Here is an 18044-nt window from a genome sequence, read left to right as displayed (position 1 = left end):
GTAGACCAGGCTGGTCTCGAACTCACAGAGATCCCCTGCCTCTGCCTCCCGAGTCCTGGGATTAAAGGCGTGCGCCACCACCACCCGGCTTAAATTTTGTATTTTATTATTCAATGTATGAGTATTTTGCCTGCATGTGTGTCTGTGCACCACTCAGGCACCTAATGCCTACAGAGGTAAGAAGAGGGTGTTAGATCCCCAGGACTGGAGGATCTAATGGAGGTATAGATGGTTGTAAGCCACAATATGGTTTCTGGGACTTGAAGCCAGGTCCTCACAGAGCAGTCAGTGCTCTTAGCCACAGAACCATCTCTCCAGCCCCAAACTATTAGTCTTTGAAACTACGCAGAGTAAGTGAAAAGGTACTAACATTTATTTACAGAAAGTCTTGTGCTAGATAGATACTTCCATACATTATCTATCTATATTAGTCCTCATGCCCCTGTGATCATCATTTTACAGGGGATTACACTTAAATGCTCAGGGCTGTGAAATTTACCCTAGAGAAAATAAGTACACGGCCCAGATGAAATGGTCAGTCTGTCCGAACCAGTAGTTCTCAACTTTCCTAATGCTGTGACCCCTTAATACAGTTCCTCACATTCTCGTGACCCCAACCATAAAGTTATTTTCATTGCTATTTTTTTACTGTTATGAATCTTAATGAAAACATCTGACATGCAGGATATCTGATATGTAACCCATGTGAAAGGGCCGCACGAACCCCTCAAAGGGGTCGAGACATGCAGGTTGAGAACCACTGATCAATCTGCACATTTCCCATTACATTTCAATCTGCACATTTTCTCTTAACTTTTTACAGGGCTTTAAAAAAGAAGGGAAAATTAGAATTTAAGTGATGGTGAACCTAATATCAGTCAAACTTTCAAAACCTTAAAAATAACAAAACTGAAATCTGACTTCTTTCCTAGGCTATGTAAGAACTTGCTATTCATTAACTAAGCTTCTTAAACTTTTATACTTAAGGACAGAAGAAACTAAACTCTGCTAAGAGTTTACTTGGCGTCAGTGAACTCCAACGGGAAATCTACTTTGAAATCTCTAAATGTTATCATAGAAATTAGTGTTAATACTGCCTTCCCGCTGTGTTTTGCACAAACATGTCCAACTCTTCACGGGAAATTCAGGACTCCTTCCTGCGTCACTTGCATGCCTACAGATCAGTTTCTTATTCATCCTCTTCTTCGTTTCTGTTTTTCTGGGGATCAAGCCCAAGGTTTGTGGAAACTATAACAGTATCTGTCACTGAATGACACGCCCAACCTGAAACGGTGTCAACACCTGAATTTGGAAAACTTAAGTCTGAGGGAATAAAGCTATATCTTCATTAGTCAAGAATTGGTGAATCACAGTGAGGATTCCAGTGCCAAACATAACTCAAGTTATTAGTAACAGCCTGATTTGCAAGAAAGCATCACTAGCTCTTACATACAAGAAGAAAATACCCTCTTTCACCTACATCACCATATAAGAAAAAGTTTTTTAAAAACTCTACCAAGAATGGGGATACCCCTCAAGTGTTCCCATAATTCCTTTTAGCCCCTGTAATAAATAAGGTCCTAGGACTAGAAATGTTAAAAAGGTTACAGAGAAAACGGTCATTATCCTTGTCTGTGTTCCCTCTAATAAGAGGTGGTCAACAGATGCCTTCATGTTGTCTCAAGTGCTTGCAAATGAACTGTTCTCAACATCACAGTCCCTCTCAGACTCCAACACCAGGCGTTATTCCTATTTTACAGAACGAGAAACAAACAAGGTCAGTGATAGGATACGTATCTCTTCCAAGACTGTAATTACAGTACCAAAGAAAGAGATCCTAAATCCAGGCAATATGATTTCTAGGGAACTGAACTGCCAAGAAAAACTGGACATTTTTCTTATTTTGAAATGTTTTTCAAACTGTAGCATCATATACCAACCAAGTCATATGGTGTCCATTCAGTGAGAAATTATTTCACAAACAGCAAAAGAGACTGTACAATTATGTAACTAGAAATATTGGTTAACGCTCTTGCTCTCCTATGATACATTCCTACTATTGATTTTCATAAAAAAAGGACAAAACTAGGAAGCGGCAGAGTGGGAAATAAGTTAAATGTTACACACTCAAACACACACACAATAATGGCACCCCAATTCAAGGAATTTATGTTTTGGTTGCTTTACCTATGGGTTATTTAGTTGTGTTTCCCATTTACGTGTTATTTTGTTGTTGGAAGCAATGTACCTTCCCCAAATCTTAATGTACAATGATTCATTACATCTCCCTTATAATGAGACCTCCAGAATGTGTCATATAAAGGAAAATTCGCTCCTCGGCGGTTCTCCTTTCTAGTAAAATGTAAAGAACATATGCCAACACTTGAGACAAAAAAAAAAAACAAAAAACCTGAACCTGTATTTTCTGTGAAAAAGATTTACAGCCCTTTTAAACCTGCATGTTAATTTCTGTGTCATTAACTTTTTTTTATAGCATTCTATGAACTCTACAACAAAGGGGGGGAAACTAAGTGTCAGGATTTCAACTGATGAATCTGGGTGGAACAAAGACTTCTCCTTTCATTATGCAGTGAGAACCAAGTTGCCAAAAAAAAAAAAAAAAAAAAAAAGAACCCAGCACCTCTCCTCAGACATCATTCGTAGTTGCTAATTGCATGACTGGATGTATAGGGAAAAATCATCAGGTCACACACTACCCCTGCCTATCTTGGTCCCTACCCCTTTGCCAAAGGCGTCGTCCCAGAGCTAGAGCCCCAATCTTTTTCTCCCCAACACAGCTAAGAGGCTTAACCCTTTGAGTTCCACAACCCCCCTCCGGTGTCTTTTACGCAGGCGCCCCCTCCCCCACGCAGCACAACCCGCGTTCGAAATTCAGACGACGACTCTGTCCCCACCCTCCCAGACCCCCGAAGGCCTGCTCCTAGAGACCACTGACGTCAGAAAGGGCAAACCAGACCCCCCCTCCCGTGTCTTCCCCCGAGCCTCGCCCCTCCCTACCATTCGCCGAGCTGGGAAAGGGACAAGAGCGCAGCCCTCGGTCTCGTTCCAGCCCAGCACAGGGGCCAGGCAGATGCAGCGCAGTCAGCCCGCCTCGCGCCCCTCAGCAGCGGCGGCGAGGTGGGTACCCCATGCCAGGGCGAGGCACATCGCTCCGCCGCCGGAATCGGGCTGGCAACCAGGGGAAGGTGTGGTCCAGGAGCGGCGGCCTGGAGAGGCGGCCTGGCGGGTCTCAGGTCCTGTCCCCTGGCCACCCGGGCCTCACCGGCGACCCATCTACTCGCCGTCGCCACCCAAGCCTACCCCAGACACTCCTCCCGCTCGCGACCACCGCCCAGGGGGGCCGTGGGTTCTGCGCCTCATCAGGCTCGTGACAGGTGGCGACGGGTGACCATGGCAACCCACGGTGCCCGGCGGCCCGCCCCCGCCTTCTGGAATCCACTCACCTGAGGGCTCCGGGCGGAGCCGGCACAAGCGGCGGAGGGAAACGCGGTAGAGAGGCCGGCGGCCGGAGCCGCGAGGCAGCCGATCCCCCGGCTGAGGCGCGAGCGCGAGGGCGGCGGTCGGGGCTGAGCAGCCCGCACGTCAATCCATCAGCTCGGCAGCCGGTCCCCGTCGCATCCGCCCCAATCCCGCCTCCGACCGCTCGGCTCCGCAGACTGCGGTTGTCAAGCGCCGCTGGAGCCGGGCTCCAGCCGCCAGCTGCAGCCAATCACTGCCCGTCCCTCGGGCCGTCTCAGGACCCCTCCTCTCCTCGCGGGGCGGCTAGGCAGGTGCCTGCGCAGAAGAGACTCGGCTGGGCTGGCCCGGGAGGATAGGGCGGGGCCTGCGGGCGGGGCCTAACGCGGAGGGGCAGGAACTGAGACTGGGCCGCCTGGAGGCTCCTGGCTCTCAACTTCTATGCCCTTAAGGATTTGGAGACTCCGGTAAAAGGATCCAGGCCCTGAACCATCGGGTGACGCTGTGTCCCAAAATAGCATGGACAGGTATGGTGGTTTGAATGAGAATTACCCCTATAGACTCATACATTTGAATGCTTGGTCCCCTGTTGGTGGACTGTTTAGGAAGTGGTTCTCAACCTGGGGGTGGAAGAACTCTCTTACAGGGGTCGCATATCAGATCTTCTGCATATCAGACATTTACATTATGACTCATAACAGTAGCAAACTTATAAAGTAGCAATGAAAATATTGTTATGATTGGGGTCATCACAGCACGAGGAAGGTATTAACAGATCACAGCATTAGTAAGGTTGATAACCACTGGGTTAGGAGGCGGGGACTGCTTGGAGGAGGTGTGTCCCTGGCGGGTGGACTTTGAGGGTTCAGAAGCCCAGACCATTCCTAGTTAGTTCTATGTCTGGTGCTTGTGAATCAGATGTAAACCTATTAGCTACATACAGTCTGCCACGATGTCATGACTTACTCTCTGGAACCCTGAGCCCAAAATTAAATGCTTTCTTTTAAAGTTGCCTTGGTCATGGTGATTTGACACAGCAATAAAAAAGTAACTACACAACAGGTCTGACACTTCCAGATGTAGAAGACCTCTGTGCACTTCTAATATATGTTATACACATACACACCATATATGCATACATATATATTATGGCTTCCACTGTTATTCTACTTCATATATATAAAATTTTTTTCAAGACAGGGTTTCTCAGTGTAGACTTGGCTGTCTTGGAACTCGCTCTGTGTACCAGGCTGCCCTCAAATTCAGAGATCCACCTGCTTCTGCCTTCCGAGTGCTGGGATTAAAGGTATGCACCACCACTGCCCGGCCAATAATTTATTAATAAAGGTTAAATTAAATAAATCTTGCTTCCTTCCTCTTTTCCATACTCAACTTCTTTCCATGAAATCTTAGCAGCTTGTCTGTCCCCTTCCAGTTTCTTTTTTTTTTTTGGTTTTTCGAGACAGGGTTTCTCTGTGGTTTTGGAGCCTGTCCTGGAACTAGCTCTTGTAGACCAGGCTGGTCTCGAACTCACAGAGATCCGCCTGCCTCTGCCTCCCAAGTGCTGGGATTAAAGGCGTGTGCCACCACCGCCCGGCTTCCAGTTTCTTTTATTTATTTTTGTTTTGTTTTTCAAGACAGGGTTTCTCTGTGTAGCTTTGGTGCCTGTCATGGAACTAGCTCTTGTAGACCAGGCTGGCCTCGAACTCATAGAGATCTGCCTGTCTCTGCCTCTGAGTGCTGGGATTAAAGGTGTGCACCACCACCTCCTGGCCCCTTCCAGTTTCTTAATATGTAAAGCTAATCCTTCCTTGAAGCACTTCTTGGGTTCACTGGTTTCCTGCCCTTTTATTTACAGCAGCAGCCTCGCTCCTACAATACTTGTGTAGTGGTGTTCTTCCAAATATGTGATGCTCACGGAGCTGAATTAAAGCTTCAGGAATTGGCCGGGCGATGGTGGCGCGCGCCTTTAATCCCAGCACTTGGGAGGCAGAGGCAGGCGGATCTCTGTGAGTTTGAGACCAGCCTGGTCTTACAGAGCTAGTGCCAGGACAGGCTCCAAAGCCACAGAGAAACTCTGTCTCGAAAAACCAAAAAAAAAAAAAAAAAAAAAAAAAAGCTTCAGGAATTGTAACAATATAGAACTATAGAAGACACCCCTGACATAAAGAATTTTGTTCAGCCAGGTGTCCAACACTTGGGAGGCAGAGGTGAGCCAATCTCTGTGAGATTTGGCCAGCCTGGTTTACAGTCAGTTAGGGCTACTAAATGAGACCCCCCCCCATCTAAAAATAATTATCCAGTTTAAAAAAAAAAGTCAGATGAATCACGGCATTTGAGAAGCAGAGACTGGAGGACTGAGTTCAATGTCATCCTCAGTTATACAGAGTTCAGGGTCATCCTGGGCTACATAAGGCTCTGTCTCCAAGAAAAAGATGGTGCATCAGGTCAAGCCAGTGCCACAGAGCTGATGGACTGGGTTTACTCTCTGGAAGCCATATGATAGGAGAGAGCAAACTCCTGCAAGTTGTCCTCTGATCACCACGTGAACGCTGTGGCTTGTTCAAGGCCAGGCATGCTGGTGCAGCCCTTTAATTCAGCAGGATCAACAGTATTGCAGGTTGGAGGCCAGTCTGGGCTCAGCTACATAGTAAAGCCCTCCCCTGTATCAAAATAAGATGGGACTGGAGAGATGGGCTGTGGACAGTGCTTGCCGTGCAATTGTGAAGATCAGGGTTTGGAGCTTCAGCTCCTATGCAGGACTGGTGGCTACCCTGTAATCCCAGAGATTCGGAGGCAGAGGTGGGATCACGGGGGTGAGGGACACAAGCTGACTGATTGTCAAGCTCTGGGTTCAAGGACAGGCCTTGCCTTGATAAATAGGGTGAAGACACCCAGTGTCAGCTTCTGGCTCCCCATGCACACATAGTGCACATACGAAAAGGAAGAGGAGGGAAAACTGAAAAGATAAGGCAGAGTTTAAAGAAAAAGTTGTAGGGAGAACATTTTTAATTTCAGGGGGAAAGTTTTTAAAATCTGAACTTCAAAACATCAATTGCTCAGTTCACCTAAATCCTGGAAGAACATCATATAACAAGTATCTTAATCACTATTCTATTGATGTAAAGGGACACCACGACCAAGGCAACTATTATAAGAAAAAGCATTTAATTGGGGGCTGGTTTACAGTTTCAGAGTCCATTATCATCATGGCAGGGAGCACCGCAGCAGGCAGGCAGACACTGGGGCAGTAGAGGGGAACTACATTCTGATCCACAGTCAGAGAGAGGCTCTGGGCCTGGCACAGGCTTTTAAAAACTCAAAACCCACCTTTCAATGACATACTTCCTCCAACAAATCCTCACTTGCTAATCTTCTCAGTCCTATAGTGCCACACCCTAGGGACTAAGCATTCAAATATATGAGCCGATGGGAGCCATTCTTACTCAACTACAAGCCTGGCAGAAATGAAAATATTCTGAAGAGAAATGTGTGCCCTCCTCTCAGTTGCTAGACTTTTGAGACAATAGTCCCTAGGACATTGAAATTTCTAGGGGTGAGGGAGATCTCAAGCTGGGAGCAAGGAAAGGCTGAAGCTGGTGCCATCCAGGGGAAGACTGCCTGGGAGCAGAGGCTCCCTCTGCTTGCACCTAAACCTCATGTCAGTACCCTGAAGACAGACTTGGAGGGCCACTGGACTCTGTCCTTCTCCCTCACACGGCCACATTGAATGTGGTCTTTCTCCGCCTCTCACTATTACTTGTCCATTTAATTGACATACTGAGGACAGGTAACAACCTAGGTTATTAGGGTTGCCAGGCCCCAGGTTCTGACCCGAGCAACTCTGGTAACATTGATTATGAATCTTCTCAGTGACGGAAGAATTAGGAAAAGAAATACAAACACAATTGTTCAGGTGGAAGCTCCACCTCCGCCCCTACCCCCCTCCAGACCCTGTGTTCAGAAACACCTCCAAACAGCAGCTCCTCCTCCTGAGATGCTCCTGAAGACCCAGCCCCTAGACCTGCCACGTGCTTCCTCTCCTACCTTCCCTGAGAGTTGCCCAGGAGTAGCTCTACTCTGTTTATTAAACCTGGTCTTATTAATTTGGCCGGATTTGGTTTACTGCATTGGCAGAGAAACCCACAACTGAGGATTTTCAAAATACTTATCAACAATCTGACATTACCTAGGGTCCTCATATTAAAAAAAAAATGCTCTATGGAACGTTTGAACCCAACAAGTGGCAGAATGATAGACACATCCTAGAAATAGCCTCACTCTTTGCCAGGATGCTTTGCTCGCACTGGGGAATTTCAACTACGCCTAAATTTTGCCTGCCAGCGGTAACGGCATCTAAATATTTAAATCTTCAGTGAGATCTAGAAAGACACCAGTTAAGTTAAATCAGGTAAGTGTGAACAGTCAGAAATGTGGTAGAAGGAAAACAACATCCTGTCTTTCCGGTACTAAGTTGGTTTGGGTTGTCAGGACGCTCCCCGCAGGGCTCCACTTCCAGCTCACCGGTCTGGACTGGTCAGATATGTTCAAGGTCAGTCCTGAGCTGGGCTCCCAAAGCTGTGGACCTATTAGCTTCTCTTTGTTTGTCTCAATGACCAACTGAACCTCAAGTTAAAGGAAAGAACCTGCCCCATAGCACTGTAAATACATATTTGTCTACAGCTGGGGGCCTAGAAGTTCCTCTTTGTTTAAAATGGCCAACTCAAAATTAGGGGAAGGGCACCTATTCCAGAACACCACCAAATCACTGAAAGTTCCCAGTACTCCATGGGAAAAAGGGCCTTTAGCTCCTGAATCCCCCTCTGCTCTGTGGTGAGTCTCTCTGTGTGTTTACTGTGTATGTGTATTCACTTTTAATAGTTTGTGCCTATTGCTGTGTGCTGTGTGTTATATCTGAGATTTTTCCCTGCCTTTTTATTTCTTTAATTGGCTGAGAAAAACAAACACGATCAAGATGCCTAGACAGTAACATATAACTCTTAAAACCTTATTTCCTACCCTACTTCCTTGTATCAACCCAGCATTTTATTTTATTTATTTATTTATTTATTTATTTTTGGTTTTTCAAGACAGGGTTTCTCTGTGGTTTTGGAGCCTGTCCTGGAACTAGCTCTTGTAGACCAGGCTGGTCTCGAACTCACAGAGATTTGCCTGCCTCTGCCTCCCGAGTGCTGGGATTAAAGGCATGCGCCACCACCGCCCGGCTCAACCCAGCATTTTAGATTAAAGAAGGTAAACCTTACTCTGATGAGGTAGGGAGAAGGGAGGATTGTGTTTTATGTATGTTGTGACCCCCATACTCTATGATGTAGTGCTACAGTATACATCTAAATTTTCAGTACGAACCAGCACTGTTAGAAGCAAATACATACTATTTATCTTTCTGGGGAAAGGGGGTACATGTAAGAAACGGACGAGACTGGAATAAGACAGCTGGTACCCCTTACCACTCGTACACTGACAACACGATGACAATTTATGTAAAAGCCGGAGGTCCCTGGTATGCTGTACGCGAGCCAGGAACTAAGCCTGGAGACTGAAAAACACACGCACACACAGACAAAGAGACAGGGACACGGGCCATCCTTGATACAAGAATGCCAATGCACACTTCACTGTGCTCAGGGGCAGCTTATATAGGGACCCTTAGCCATGCCCAACTCTCGGGATCTTTCAGCTGCAGGCTTCATCAGGCTCACAGCAGGTCTCATGCTCAGAGCAGCTGCAGGCACAGGTATTTTGCTCAGTTCACTCCAGCAAGCAAAGGGTCTAAAGCAAGCAAAGAAAGTCAAGGGGCCAGGGATCTGCAGCTCCCAACAAATTTATGTATTTGCTTCCTAATGAAACATCAGCTCTTACTGTCTGACCTTAATACCTGGTGGCCTAAGGGATCTCCTTTCCTTCTATACTCAGCCAGTGTTAAGATTAGATCTTCTTGGCTTTCGCTCCACTGGCTGCATAGCAGCAACCTGTTTGGAAAAGACAAAGCTTTCTTAGATGGACTGTCCTTAGATCCAGAGGTGTCGCCTCAGCCACTCACTAAATATTACCTGAATGCCTACTGTGATTCAGAAACTAGGCCAGGCATCGTTTGGAAGCACAGGTTCTAACATGACAAAAAATGACTCATGGCGCCCTATGACTTAAATGTCTACAGGCTAAGGTGGATGCTTTTGAATATGATTCTCAAATCTCATTTCTAAAAAGGCAAATAGGAGCTTTTGGTGCCCCCCTCCCACACACAAATGGCACAAAGGAATCTGAGCACAAGCCTAAACAGGGAAATTTTAATCCAAGGTGTTCAGAGAGAGTTCAGTGGAAATAAGGGAACTTGGCTGAGAGGAGCCACTCGGGTTACTAGAGCATAAACACACCAGAGTTTTGTGCTTTAGGGTCAGCAGCATCCTGGCCTTGGGAGAAGGAATTTTACTACCAACACTGCTTCTCCTTAAAAACAGATTCAAGGATTAAACCCAGAGCCAGATGTGGTAGTCGCCATCTAAATTCCCAGTAGCAGGAGGCAGGAGGATCAGAAGTACAAAGCCAGCCTCTTCTTCATAGGGAGTTCTACAATAATAACCTGACCCTGTCTTAAATCTTTCCTCCCCAACCTCCCCCAAACAAACAGAGTCACATGGATCTACTAAGGCTCCTTAACAAAGCTTACATTATACATGCATGGTTAAATCTAATTTTAAAAGCACATCATTGGAGCTGGAGAGATGGCTCAGAGGTTAAGAGAACTGACTGTTGTTCTGAAGGTCCTGAGTTCAATTTCCAGCAACCACATGATGGCTCACAACCATCTATCTGGATCCCAGAACACTATATACATAATAAGTAAATTTAAAAATAAAAGCACCTCATTGTTTCAAATAAGAAAGATGGTTTATTTACATTAACATTTGATCACTAATAAAGATAATTTTGTGAAATAGAAATGTCCTAGGGTCACTAAGAGGGCTCTGTGGACTAAAGCACCTACAACCAAACGTGGCGGCCTAAGTTTGACCTCAGGGACCCACTTGGTGGAAGGAAAGACCCAACTCTCACAAGCTGTCCTCTGGTCTCGACATGAGTGCTATGGTACTGCATGCACACAGGCAAACATAAAAAAATAAGGAATGAGCCTAATGCCACTTAGAACTTCCTGTGAACTCTGAGTAGATACTGTAAGTTCACATGTTGTATTTGCTGCTTTTTTTTTAATTGGTGTGACCAAATACCTAACAAAAGCAACCTATTTTTTGGTTTTTGTCTTGTTTTTTTGCTTTTGTTTTCTGAGACAGGGTTTCCAAAAGCAACTTACAAAGCTTTATTTTGGATCAGGAGTCGAAGGGATACAAACAGTCCATCATTACAGTGGGAAACAGTGACCTCTACACTCAATATTTAAATAAATTAGATATTCAACGTCATCTTAAAGTGACAAGCAGACACTATGAATGAGTCTTGTTAAGGGACATGAAAATCAAGCCAGCCGGGCGGTGGTGGCGCACGCCTTTAATCCCAGCACTCGGGAGGCAGAGACAGGCGGATCTCTGTGAGTTCGAGACCAGCCTGGTCTACAAGAGCTAGTTCCAGGACAGGCTCCAAAGCCACAGAGAAACCCTGTCTCGAAAAAAAAAAAAAAAAGAAAATCAAGCCAAATTTCCAGCGCCAGCAGCGAGACAAATTATCAGAGGGCATTTTCCAGGGCACCCACACCTCTGCAGTGCTCAGACCCGGGAAGCCGCTTTCCCAAGTCTCCATCTGATGCTCTGGAGGTACCTGCCTGTCATTTTCCTCACTAGATTTACCCTCCACAGACTGCTTCTGTGTCTGTGTGTGTCTGCCTAGAGGCAAGAAGACAAGTTTTACTTACATTTGTGAGCAGGTATTCACTTCCTTCTGTCACTCTCCTGAGCACGTCTTCCGTGGCTCCACTCTGGGAGATGGATGTCACTCTCCTGAGCACGTCTTCCGTGGCTCCACTCCGGGAGATGGATGTGTTCTCCATTTGCTAATGGAAGTTGGTTCAATACTACTCTCAAGAGACAAGTTGGCAAAGAGTTGGTTATTTGTTGAGGCTGAGGCTCATTATGCTCTTCTATTCTGACTGTATGTATATGCAAAACCAAAGACATGAGGGCACCTGTGCCCTCTAATCATCATTGTTCAAAAAAAAATTAGTGAAAATGGCTCAGCTCTGTTCAGTGCTACCCTGGTCACTGTCATGGGGTTGAGGATACATCAAGGGCAACTGAAAAACTCCATTTCCAATTTTGTTTAATTTTACTGAAATTGTTACACATAGTTAGTGTCTATTCTAGATGTTGGGAGGTGACTATCATGCCTTACTATAAGAACTCACAATTAATAAACTCTGTCTGTAAAGCCCCCTTCCCCAGTATGCAGGAGACTGAGGCAGGAGGACCCTTGAATTCAATCACAGGCAGCTGAATGATGGACTGTATAGGGGCACTTAGCCAATCTCCCTTTCCTTTTTGCTTTCCAGGCCTACTCTATGCCTTTTGGGGTGAGGGGGTAGCAGCAAGGATCTCATGTATCTCTGGTGATCCTCCTGCCTCCATCTCCAGAGGTCCAAATTATAGGTGTGCACTACACTAGGCTTATGAAGTGCTGAGGATCAAGCCCAGGGCTTTATGCAGTTTATCCACTGAGGAGCAGCTTCACCTCAGAAAGGCAGGAGGTAAGAGTCAAGACAATCATAACTCTTACTTGGAATTTTCTGTACTAGTGTTTCTGCTCCTGTCCTACTGCTGTGAAGAGACACCAAGATCAAGGCAACTTTTTTTAATATTAATTTTTTTTTCTAGACAGGGTTTCTGTGTAACAGCTCTAGCTGTCCTGGAACTCCAAGCTGGCCTTGAACTCACAGAAATCCTCCTGTCTCTGCCTCCTAAGTGCTGGGACTATGGACGTGCACCCCCACCACCCAGCTCTACCAAGGCAGTTTCTAAGAGAAAAGCATTTAATTAGGGGCTAGCTTATAGCCCCAGAGGATAAGCACATGACCATCATGGTGAGGAGCAGGGCAGCAGGCAGGGAGGTAGGCTTGGTTTTATTGCAGTAGCCAAATCTTATATGAGATCTGTAAGGTGGAGGGGAGGGCGGTTGAAACTGAGCCTAGCTTTTGAAATCTCAAAACCCACCCGCAATGACACACCTCCTCCAACATAGCCACATCTCTGTTGCTGGAAGTTCTTTGTGTCTCCCCTGGTCCCGCTGGACCGGTTTCTTTCCTGCCTGTTGGTCCCCACAACCACTTATGAAATGCTCACTCAGAGGCAAATATTAAATATAATTGCTTGGCTGATGACTTGAGCTATTACTGACTAACTCTCTCTTATAAATTAACCCATTTCTGCTGATCAGTGTGTCACCACGTGGCCGTGGCATCTTTCTCCTTGTGCCACTGCTGGCATCTCTCTTCTTTGGCAGCTGGCTTGCATTCCTCTTGATCCTGCCCTTCTCCTGTATATCTGCTTGGATTTCCCGCCTAGTTATATTCTTGCCATAGGCCAAAGCAGCTTTAATTATCAACCAATGGGAACAACATACATTCACAGCGTACAGAAGGACACCCCACTTCACACCTCCTAGTCCTTCTCAAAACAATTCCATTAACTGGGATCAAATATTCAAATGGGAGCCTATGGGGGCCATTGTCATTAAGGCCACCACAACTAGGAAGTGCAACAGTTTCCTCATTCTGAAGTTGTTAAAAGCTAGAACCCTAGAACTGTTATCCATATTCTTGATTCTTCTTAAGTCTTTGAGTCCAGTCAAGCCTGAAGTCAGTTCCATCCTTTCTTTCCTGTGTTTCAACTAAATAAGCCAGTAAATTCCTTTTCTGCTTATACTAGTTTTTTGTTGTTGTTTTGCTTTTTATTTTTGGTTTTTTCAAGACAGGGTTTGTCTGTAGCTTTGGAGCCTGTCCTGAAACTAGCTCTTGTAGACCAGGCTGGCCTTGAACTCACAGAGATCTGCCTCTGCCTCCCAAGTGCTGGGATTAAAGGCATGCACCACCACCACCTGGCTTTATATTAATTTTATATTCTATCTCTTGGCACCTTAAAAAGTCTTGAGATTAAAAACAAAGCAAATGCACACAGTGACAGGAGTACACAAATGCACACAGTGACAGGAGTACACAAATGCACACAGTGACAGGAGTACACAAGTGCACACAGTGACAGGAGTACACAAGTGCACACCGTGACAGGAATACACAAGTGCACACCGTGACAGGAGTACACAAATGCACATCGTGACAGGAGTACACAAATGTAATCCTAGCACTTGGCGGGTGGACGCTCAAGGATGACGTTCAGCTGCTCCATGAGGTAGTTCAAGGCCAGCCTTCACTATAAGAGACCATCTCCAAACATCTCTGTAGCACGAATTCTAATTGGCATAATAAAAACACAGAGTTAGATATAGGGGTTAAAGCTGAAGATTAGAGAAGCAGAGCACGAGCCACTAGAGAATTCTTTTACCTCTACCAATGCTCAGACTGAAGGGATGATCCTGTCCTCAGACTGCATCTCTCTCTACCAAACTCAGACTGCACTGAGCTCCTGTCTCCCCCTTCCTTACATTCCTCGTTGCCTCCCAGCCATACCCCTTCCGGTCTCCACCTCCCTGGTGCTGGGGTTAAAAGCATGGGACTCCCAAGTACTGGGATTAAAGGTGTGAGCCACAACCGTTTGACCTCTAGTGGCTTAGTTCTGCACTCCAATCTTCATTTGTTAAAACACAAAACAGGGCTGGATTAGTTCAGCAGTTTAGAGTGCACACTGCTTGCAATGACCAAAACTTGATTCCTAGGCTTCACATGAGGTAACTCCAGCTCCTGGGGATCTGAATCCTCTGCAGACCTTGGACACATGTACTCCTGTGTACATACCTACACACAGATACACAAATGTGTGTGTGCACACTAATTTTTAAAATTATATATAAATAGTACAATTGTCACATGGGCCTGGGTCATTAGTAGAAAAGGCATTTAAAACGACTGGGACATTGAGGCAGGGAACATACACTTTCCTGAACAAAGTAGATAAAATTGAATAGTACTCAGTGTAAATTATTTAGTATACTTTTCAGAATAGAACAGGCCCTGATTATCGGAATAGCAACAGATGGCTGGCCATGGTGGCACATGCCTTTAATCCCAGCACTGGGGAAGCAAAGACAAGTAGATCGCTATAAGTTCAAGGTCATCCTAATCAACATAGCAAATTCTCGGAAAATCATGGATATATATATAGAGAGAGATCCTATCTCAACCCTCTCCCCACAAATCATGACAAATATTATTCCACTGCCATGCTTTTTTAATTTTAAAATTACATTCATTTTGTCTATGTGGGGTAGAGAAACATGAGCATACCAAAAAGAGTGTGTGATCAGATGCCAACCTAAAGGCAGAAGTTGGCTCCTCCTCTTACCCCTGGTTCTAGGGGTCAAAGTCAGGTCATCAGATTGGCAGCAAGTCCATTTACTCACTGTTTCTCCTAGTCAGCCCTCAAACGTCATTTTTTATTTAAGTAGACTGAAACAGCTCTTCAGTTGGCTTTTTGTAAATTTACATATAGGAATATTCTGCCTGCATGTATGTCTGTATACCACTTGCCTGTCTGGTACCTGAGAAGGCCAGAACCTGAATCCCCTGGAACTGGAGTTAGATGGTTGTGAGGCACCTTGTAAGTGCTGGGAATTGAACCTGAGTATACCTCTGGAAAAAGTAGCCAATGCTCTTAACTTCTGATCTGTCCAACCCCTTCAATTGAATAAAATAATCAGCCCAGCTATCTCATCATCAATGGAGGTATACTATAACAATAAGATAGAAAAGGCTTTATGACAAGATAAAACAGCTAGGACTATCATACAATAATGGACGCAATCATGGGAGGGGGATAAAATCACAAACTCAGCCACGCGTGGTAATGCATGCCTTTAATCCCAGCACTCAGGAAGCAGAGGCAGGCGGATCTCTGAGAGTTCAAGGCCAGCCTGGTCTACAAAGCAAGTTCCAGGACATACTACACAGAGAAACCCTGTCTCAAAAAAATAAAAATATATAAATAGATAAATAAATCACAAACTCAACTATTAATGTGTTTAATTCTTCATCCTTTATTCCTTGTATCAACAGATTAAACAGGTAGCATTTCCCCAAGTACTGATTTAGCGATGTTAAGAAGCACCAGTAATTTTCACAGAGTAACATTCAGTAACCTCTTTAAATGTAATTTTAATCCTTATTATAAGCTAAATAAAATAATTTAATGCGATACGCTAAATACACACAAAGCCTGCATATCCTTAACTATGAAAATGCTTGCACAGTCACATACAGGTTAAATCAACTATACATTTTTACAATGAAATTACTTACATTTATGTCAATAGAACACCACCCAAAACATCTGTCCTGACTCAGGTTTATAAGCTGTGCCATCCCTGCTGCTGAAAGTACTTGTTTTAGAAACTTTACTGTTACCAAGGAAGATGAGGCCCACTAACACTTAACAAATAGTAGTTTCTTTAAAAAAAAAAAAAAAAAAGAGTTCTTTAGAAAAGAATATTAAAACAAATAAGTATTCTTACAAGAACTTAGTTCCTTAAAAGAAACACAAACCAGTTCATTCTCTAAGAATTTTTCCCGCCACTGTCATAAAAACTTGAAATACGTAAAGCACGAGTCTCAACTTTCATAAAGCCAAATGGACATTTAGATTGCATGTTATGCAGCCATGGCATAGAACTTGGCATACACAAGTCTACGAACACTGCCTTTTCAGATGGAGCTGCACAACTGGTGACACTTTCAGTAGTCACTGAATCCCGGTGAAGGATTCAGATATAAAGGCAGGCAATGAAAGGCTCAAATTACAGAGCGAGAACTGAAGGCCTCCTTCATTTCATGCCTAGCCAAAGCATTACTGTAGACAAGTTAGAATGTATGGTTTCCAAATAAAATATCAAAATTTCAGATATTACAAACGATGTCAAGATCCATAGTTGGCTTCGTCAAAAGCTTTTCTAGCCCGCTTCAATTCTTCATTCATAGTAAGTAAGTCTTTAACTCTGGCAAACTTCCTCGGGTCCTTTCGAATCAGGAAGACAATGTCTTCAACTTGCACTCGACCCTGTCTCCCAATTGACATTGCCTTGTGCGTCTGTGACAAGGAAATACACTCAGTTTTAGAAGTCAAATACTTTTGTGTTTTAATTTGCTATTAAACATGCTGGCGAGGGTGAGAATTTTCTAATTAAAGCTATTTATTTGTGAACCATCTGTATGTCCCTTTTCTTTATTTAATGTATTCATGTATTCATGCTCCATCTTGATACACACCAGGAGTCTGATCCTATACAAAGGGTTGTGAGCCACCATGTAGTTGCTGGACCTCTGGAAGAGCAGTTAAGTGCTCTTAATGGCTGTGCCATCTCTCCAGCCCTCCTTGTCTCTTTTCTATTACACAGAACTATTTCCTTTATGAGCTTATATATATTTTACAATAAGGACATCACAACTACCAAGTGAGCTGGACAAGGTGATGCACACCTTTAACCCCAGCACTCGGGAGGCAGAGGCGGGCAGACGTCTGTGAGTTCAAGGCCAGCCTGGCTTATATAAACATTTATAGCAAATTCCTGGTTTATATAGCAAGCTCCAAGTCAGACAGGGTTACATAGTGTGACCCTGCCTCATAAACAAATAAATAATACCAAAACCAACAACAAAATCTACCTAATTTTGAGATACGTCCACTCTATTTTGTGATATAGGTAGAGTTTGTTTTGCTGGGGAGGGGTGGTCTTGTTAAAGGTGTTCTGGGTGCTAGTGAGTGTGGAATAGAGATTAAGCAAATAATAACATTGGGGTTTAGTAGCTTGGAAGGAAGGGAGATTTTTGGAGGTAAGTAGTAAAGACTGATCTTAACACTGCTTAGACCTTTTATACCAAAATCCACACTTGGAGACACAATTGTAACATTTGCTGTTGTTTTGTTTTTGAGAAAAGACCTGGGTTTTGTCACCAGCAGTGAAAAATAAATGGGCCCGACAGCCTGTATTCCCTGCTCAGGGTCGCCTTTAGGTACACAGTGAAGTCAGCCCGAAATACATGAGACCCTGTCTCAAGGGGAAAAAATTCATATGAATTTATATGGCTACTAAATAATTAAGATTAACACACATGAAACACATATAAAACATTTAAGAGTAAAATGAATGTCATTATGATCACTATTGTAGAAAACATGATAGAACTTAATTTTTTTTTGGTCTTTGGAGAGTGTTCCCAAAGATAAAAAACAAAACAATAAAAACCTCGAAGATATGACATAAACTGTACATACTTTAAAATAAATACTGGAAAGAAAAGAAGTTAGGCTGTATGAGATTATGGGCAATATTTTTTCATTTTATGTTTTTTTTTTTTTTTGGTTTTTTGAGACAGGGTTTCTCTGTGGCTTTGGAGCCTGTCCTGGAACTAGCTCTGTAGACCAGGCTGGTCTCGAACT

General features: G+C 44.3%; 2 protein-coding genes across 9 annotated transcripts in view; both read right to left on the bottom strand.

Annotated features, from left to right (window-relative positions):
• The window catches only part of Wdr47 (WD repeat domain 47), a 53161-nt gene extending 49399 nt beyond the window's left edge, over positions 1-3762 (bottom strand). For 7 of the 8 annotated variants that reach the window (XM_026789623.1, XM_026789625.1, XM_026789624.1 and 4 more), the window contains exon 1: positions 3019-3096. In XM_026789623.1, coding sequence (XP_026645424.1) covers positions 3019-3021 — 3 coding nt within the window. In that variant the 5' untranslated portion in view covers positions 3022-3096. Of the gene's footprint in view, positions 1-3018; positions 3097-3464 lie in introns of those variants that run through there. The other variant, XM_026789626.1, reaches the window with a different exon arrangement.
• Positions 3763-15628: 11866 nt separating this feature from the next.
• The window catches only part of Taf13 (TATA-box binding protein associated factor 13), a 10135-nt gene continuing 7719 nt past the window's right edge, over positions 15629-18044 (bottom strand). Inside the window, exon 4 of the mRNA XM_005367898.3 lies at positions 15629-16694. Within this exon, the coding sequence (XP_005367955.1) occupies positions 16524-16694 (171 nt within the window). The 3' untranslated portion in view covers positions 15629-16523. The remainder of the gene's footprint in view (positions 16695-18044) is intronic.

This window comes from Microtus ochrogaster, unplaced genomic scaffold (assembly GCF_000317375.1).
Source record: "Microtus ochrogaster isolate Prairie Vole_2 unplaced genomic scaffold, MicOch1.0 UNK25, whole genome shotgun sequence".
Lineage (NCBI taxonomy): Eukaryota > Metazoa > Chordata > Mammalia > Rodentia > Cricetidae > Microtus > Microtus ochrogaster.
The sequence above is the reverse complement of the archived record's forward strand: the minus strand, read 5'-3'. Positions and strand labels throughout refer to the sequence as shown.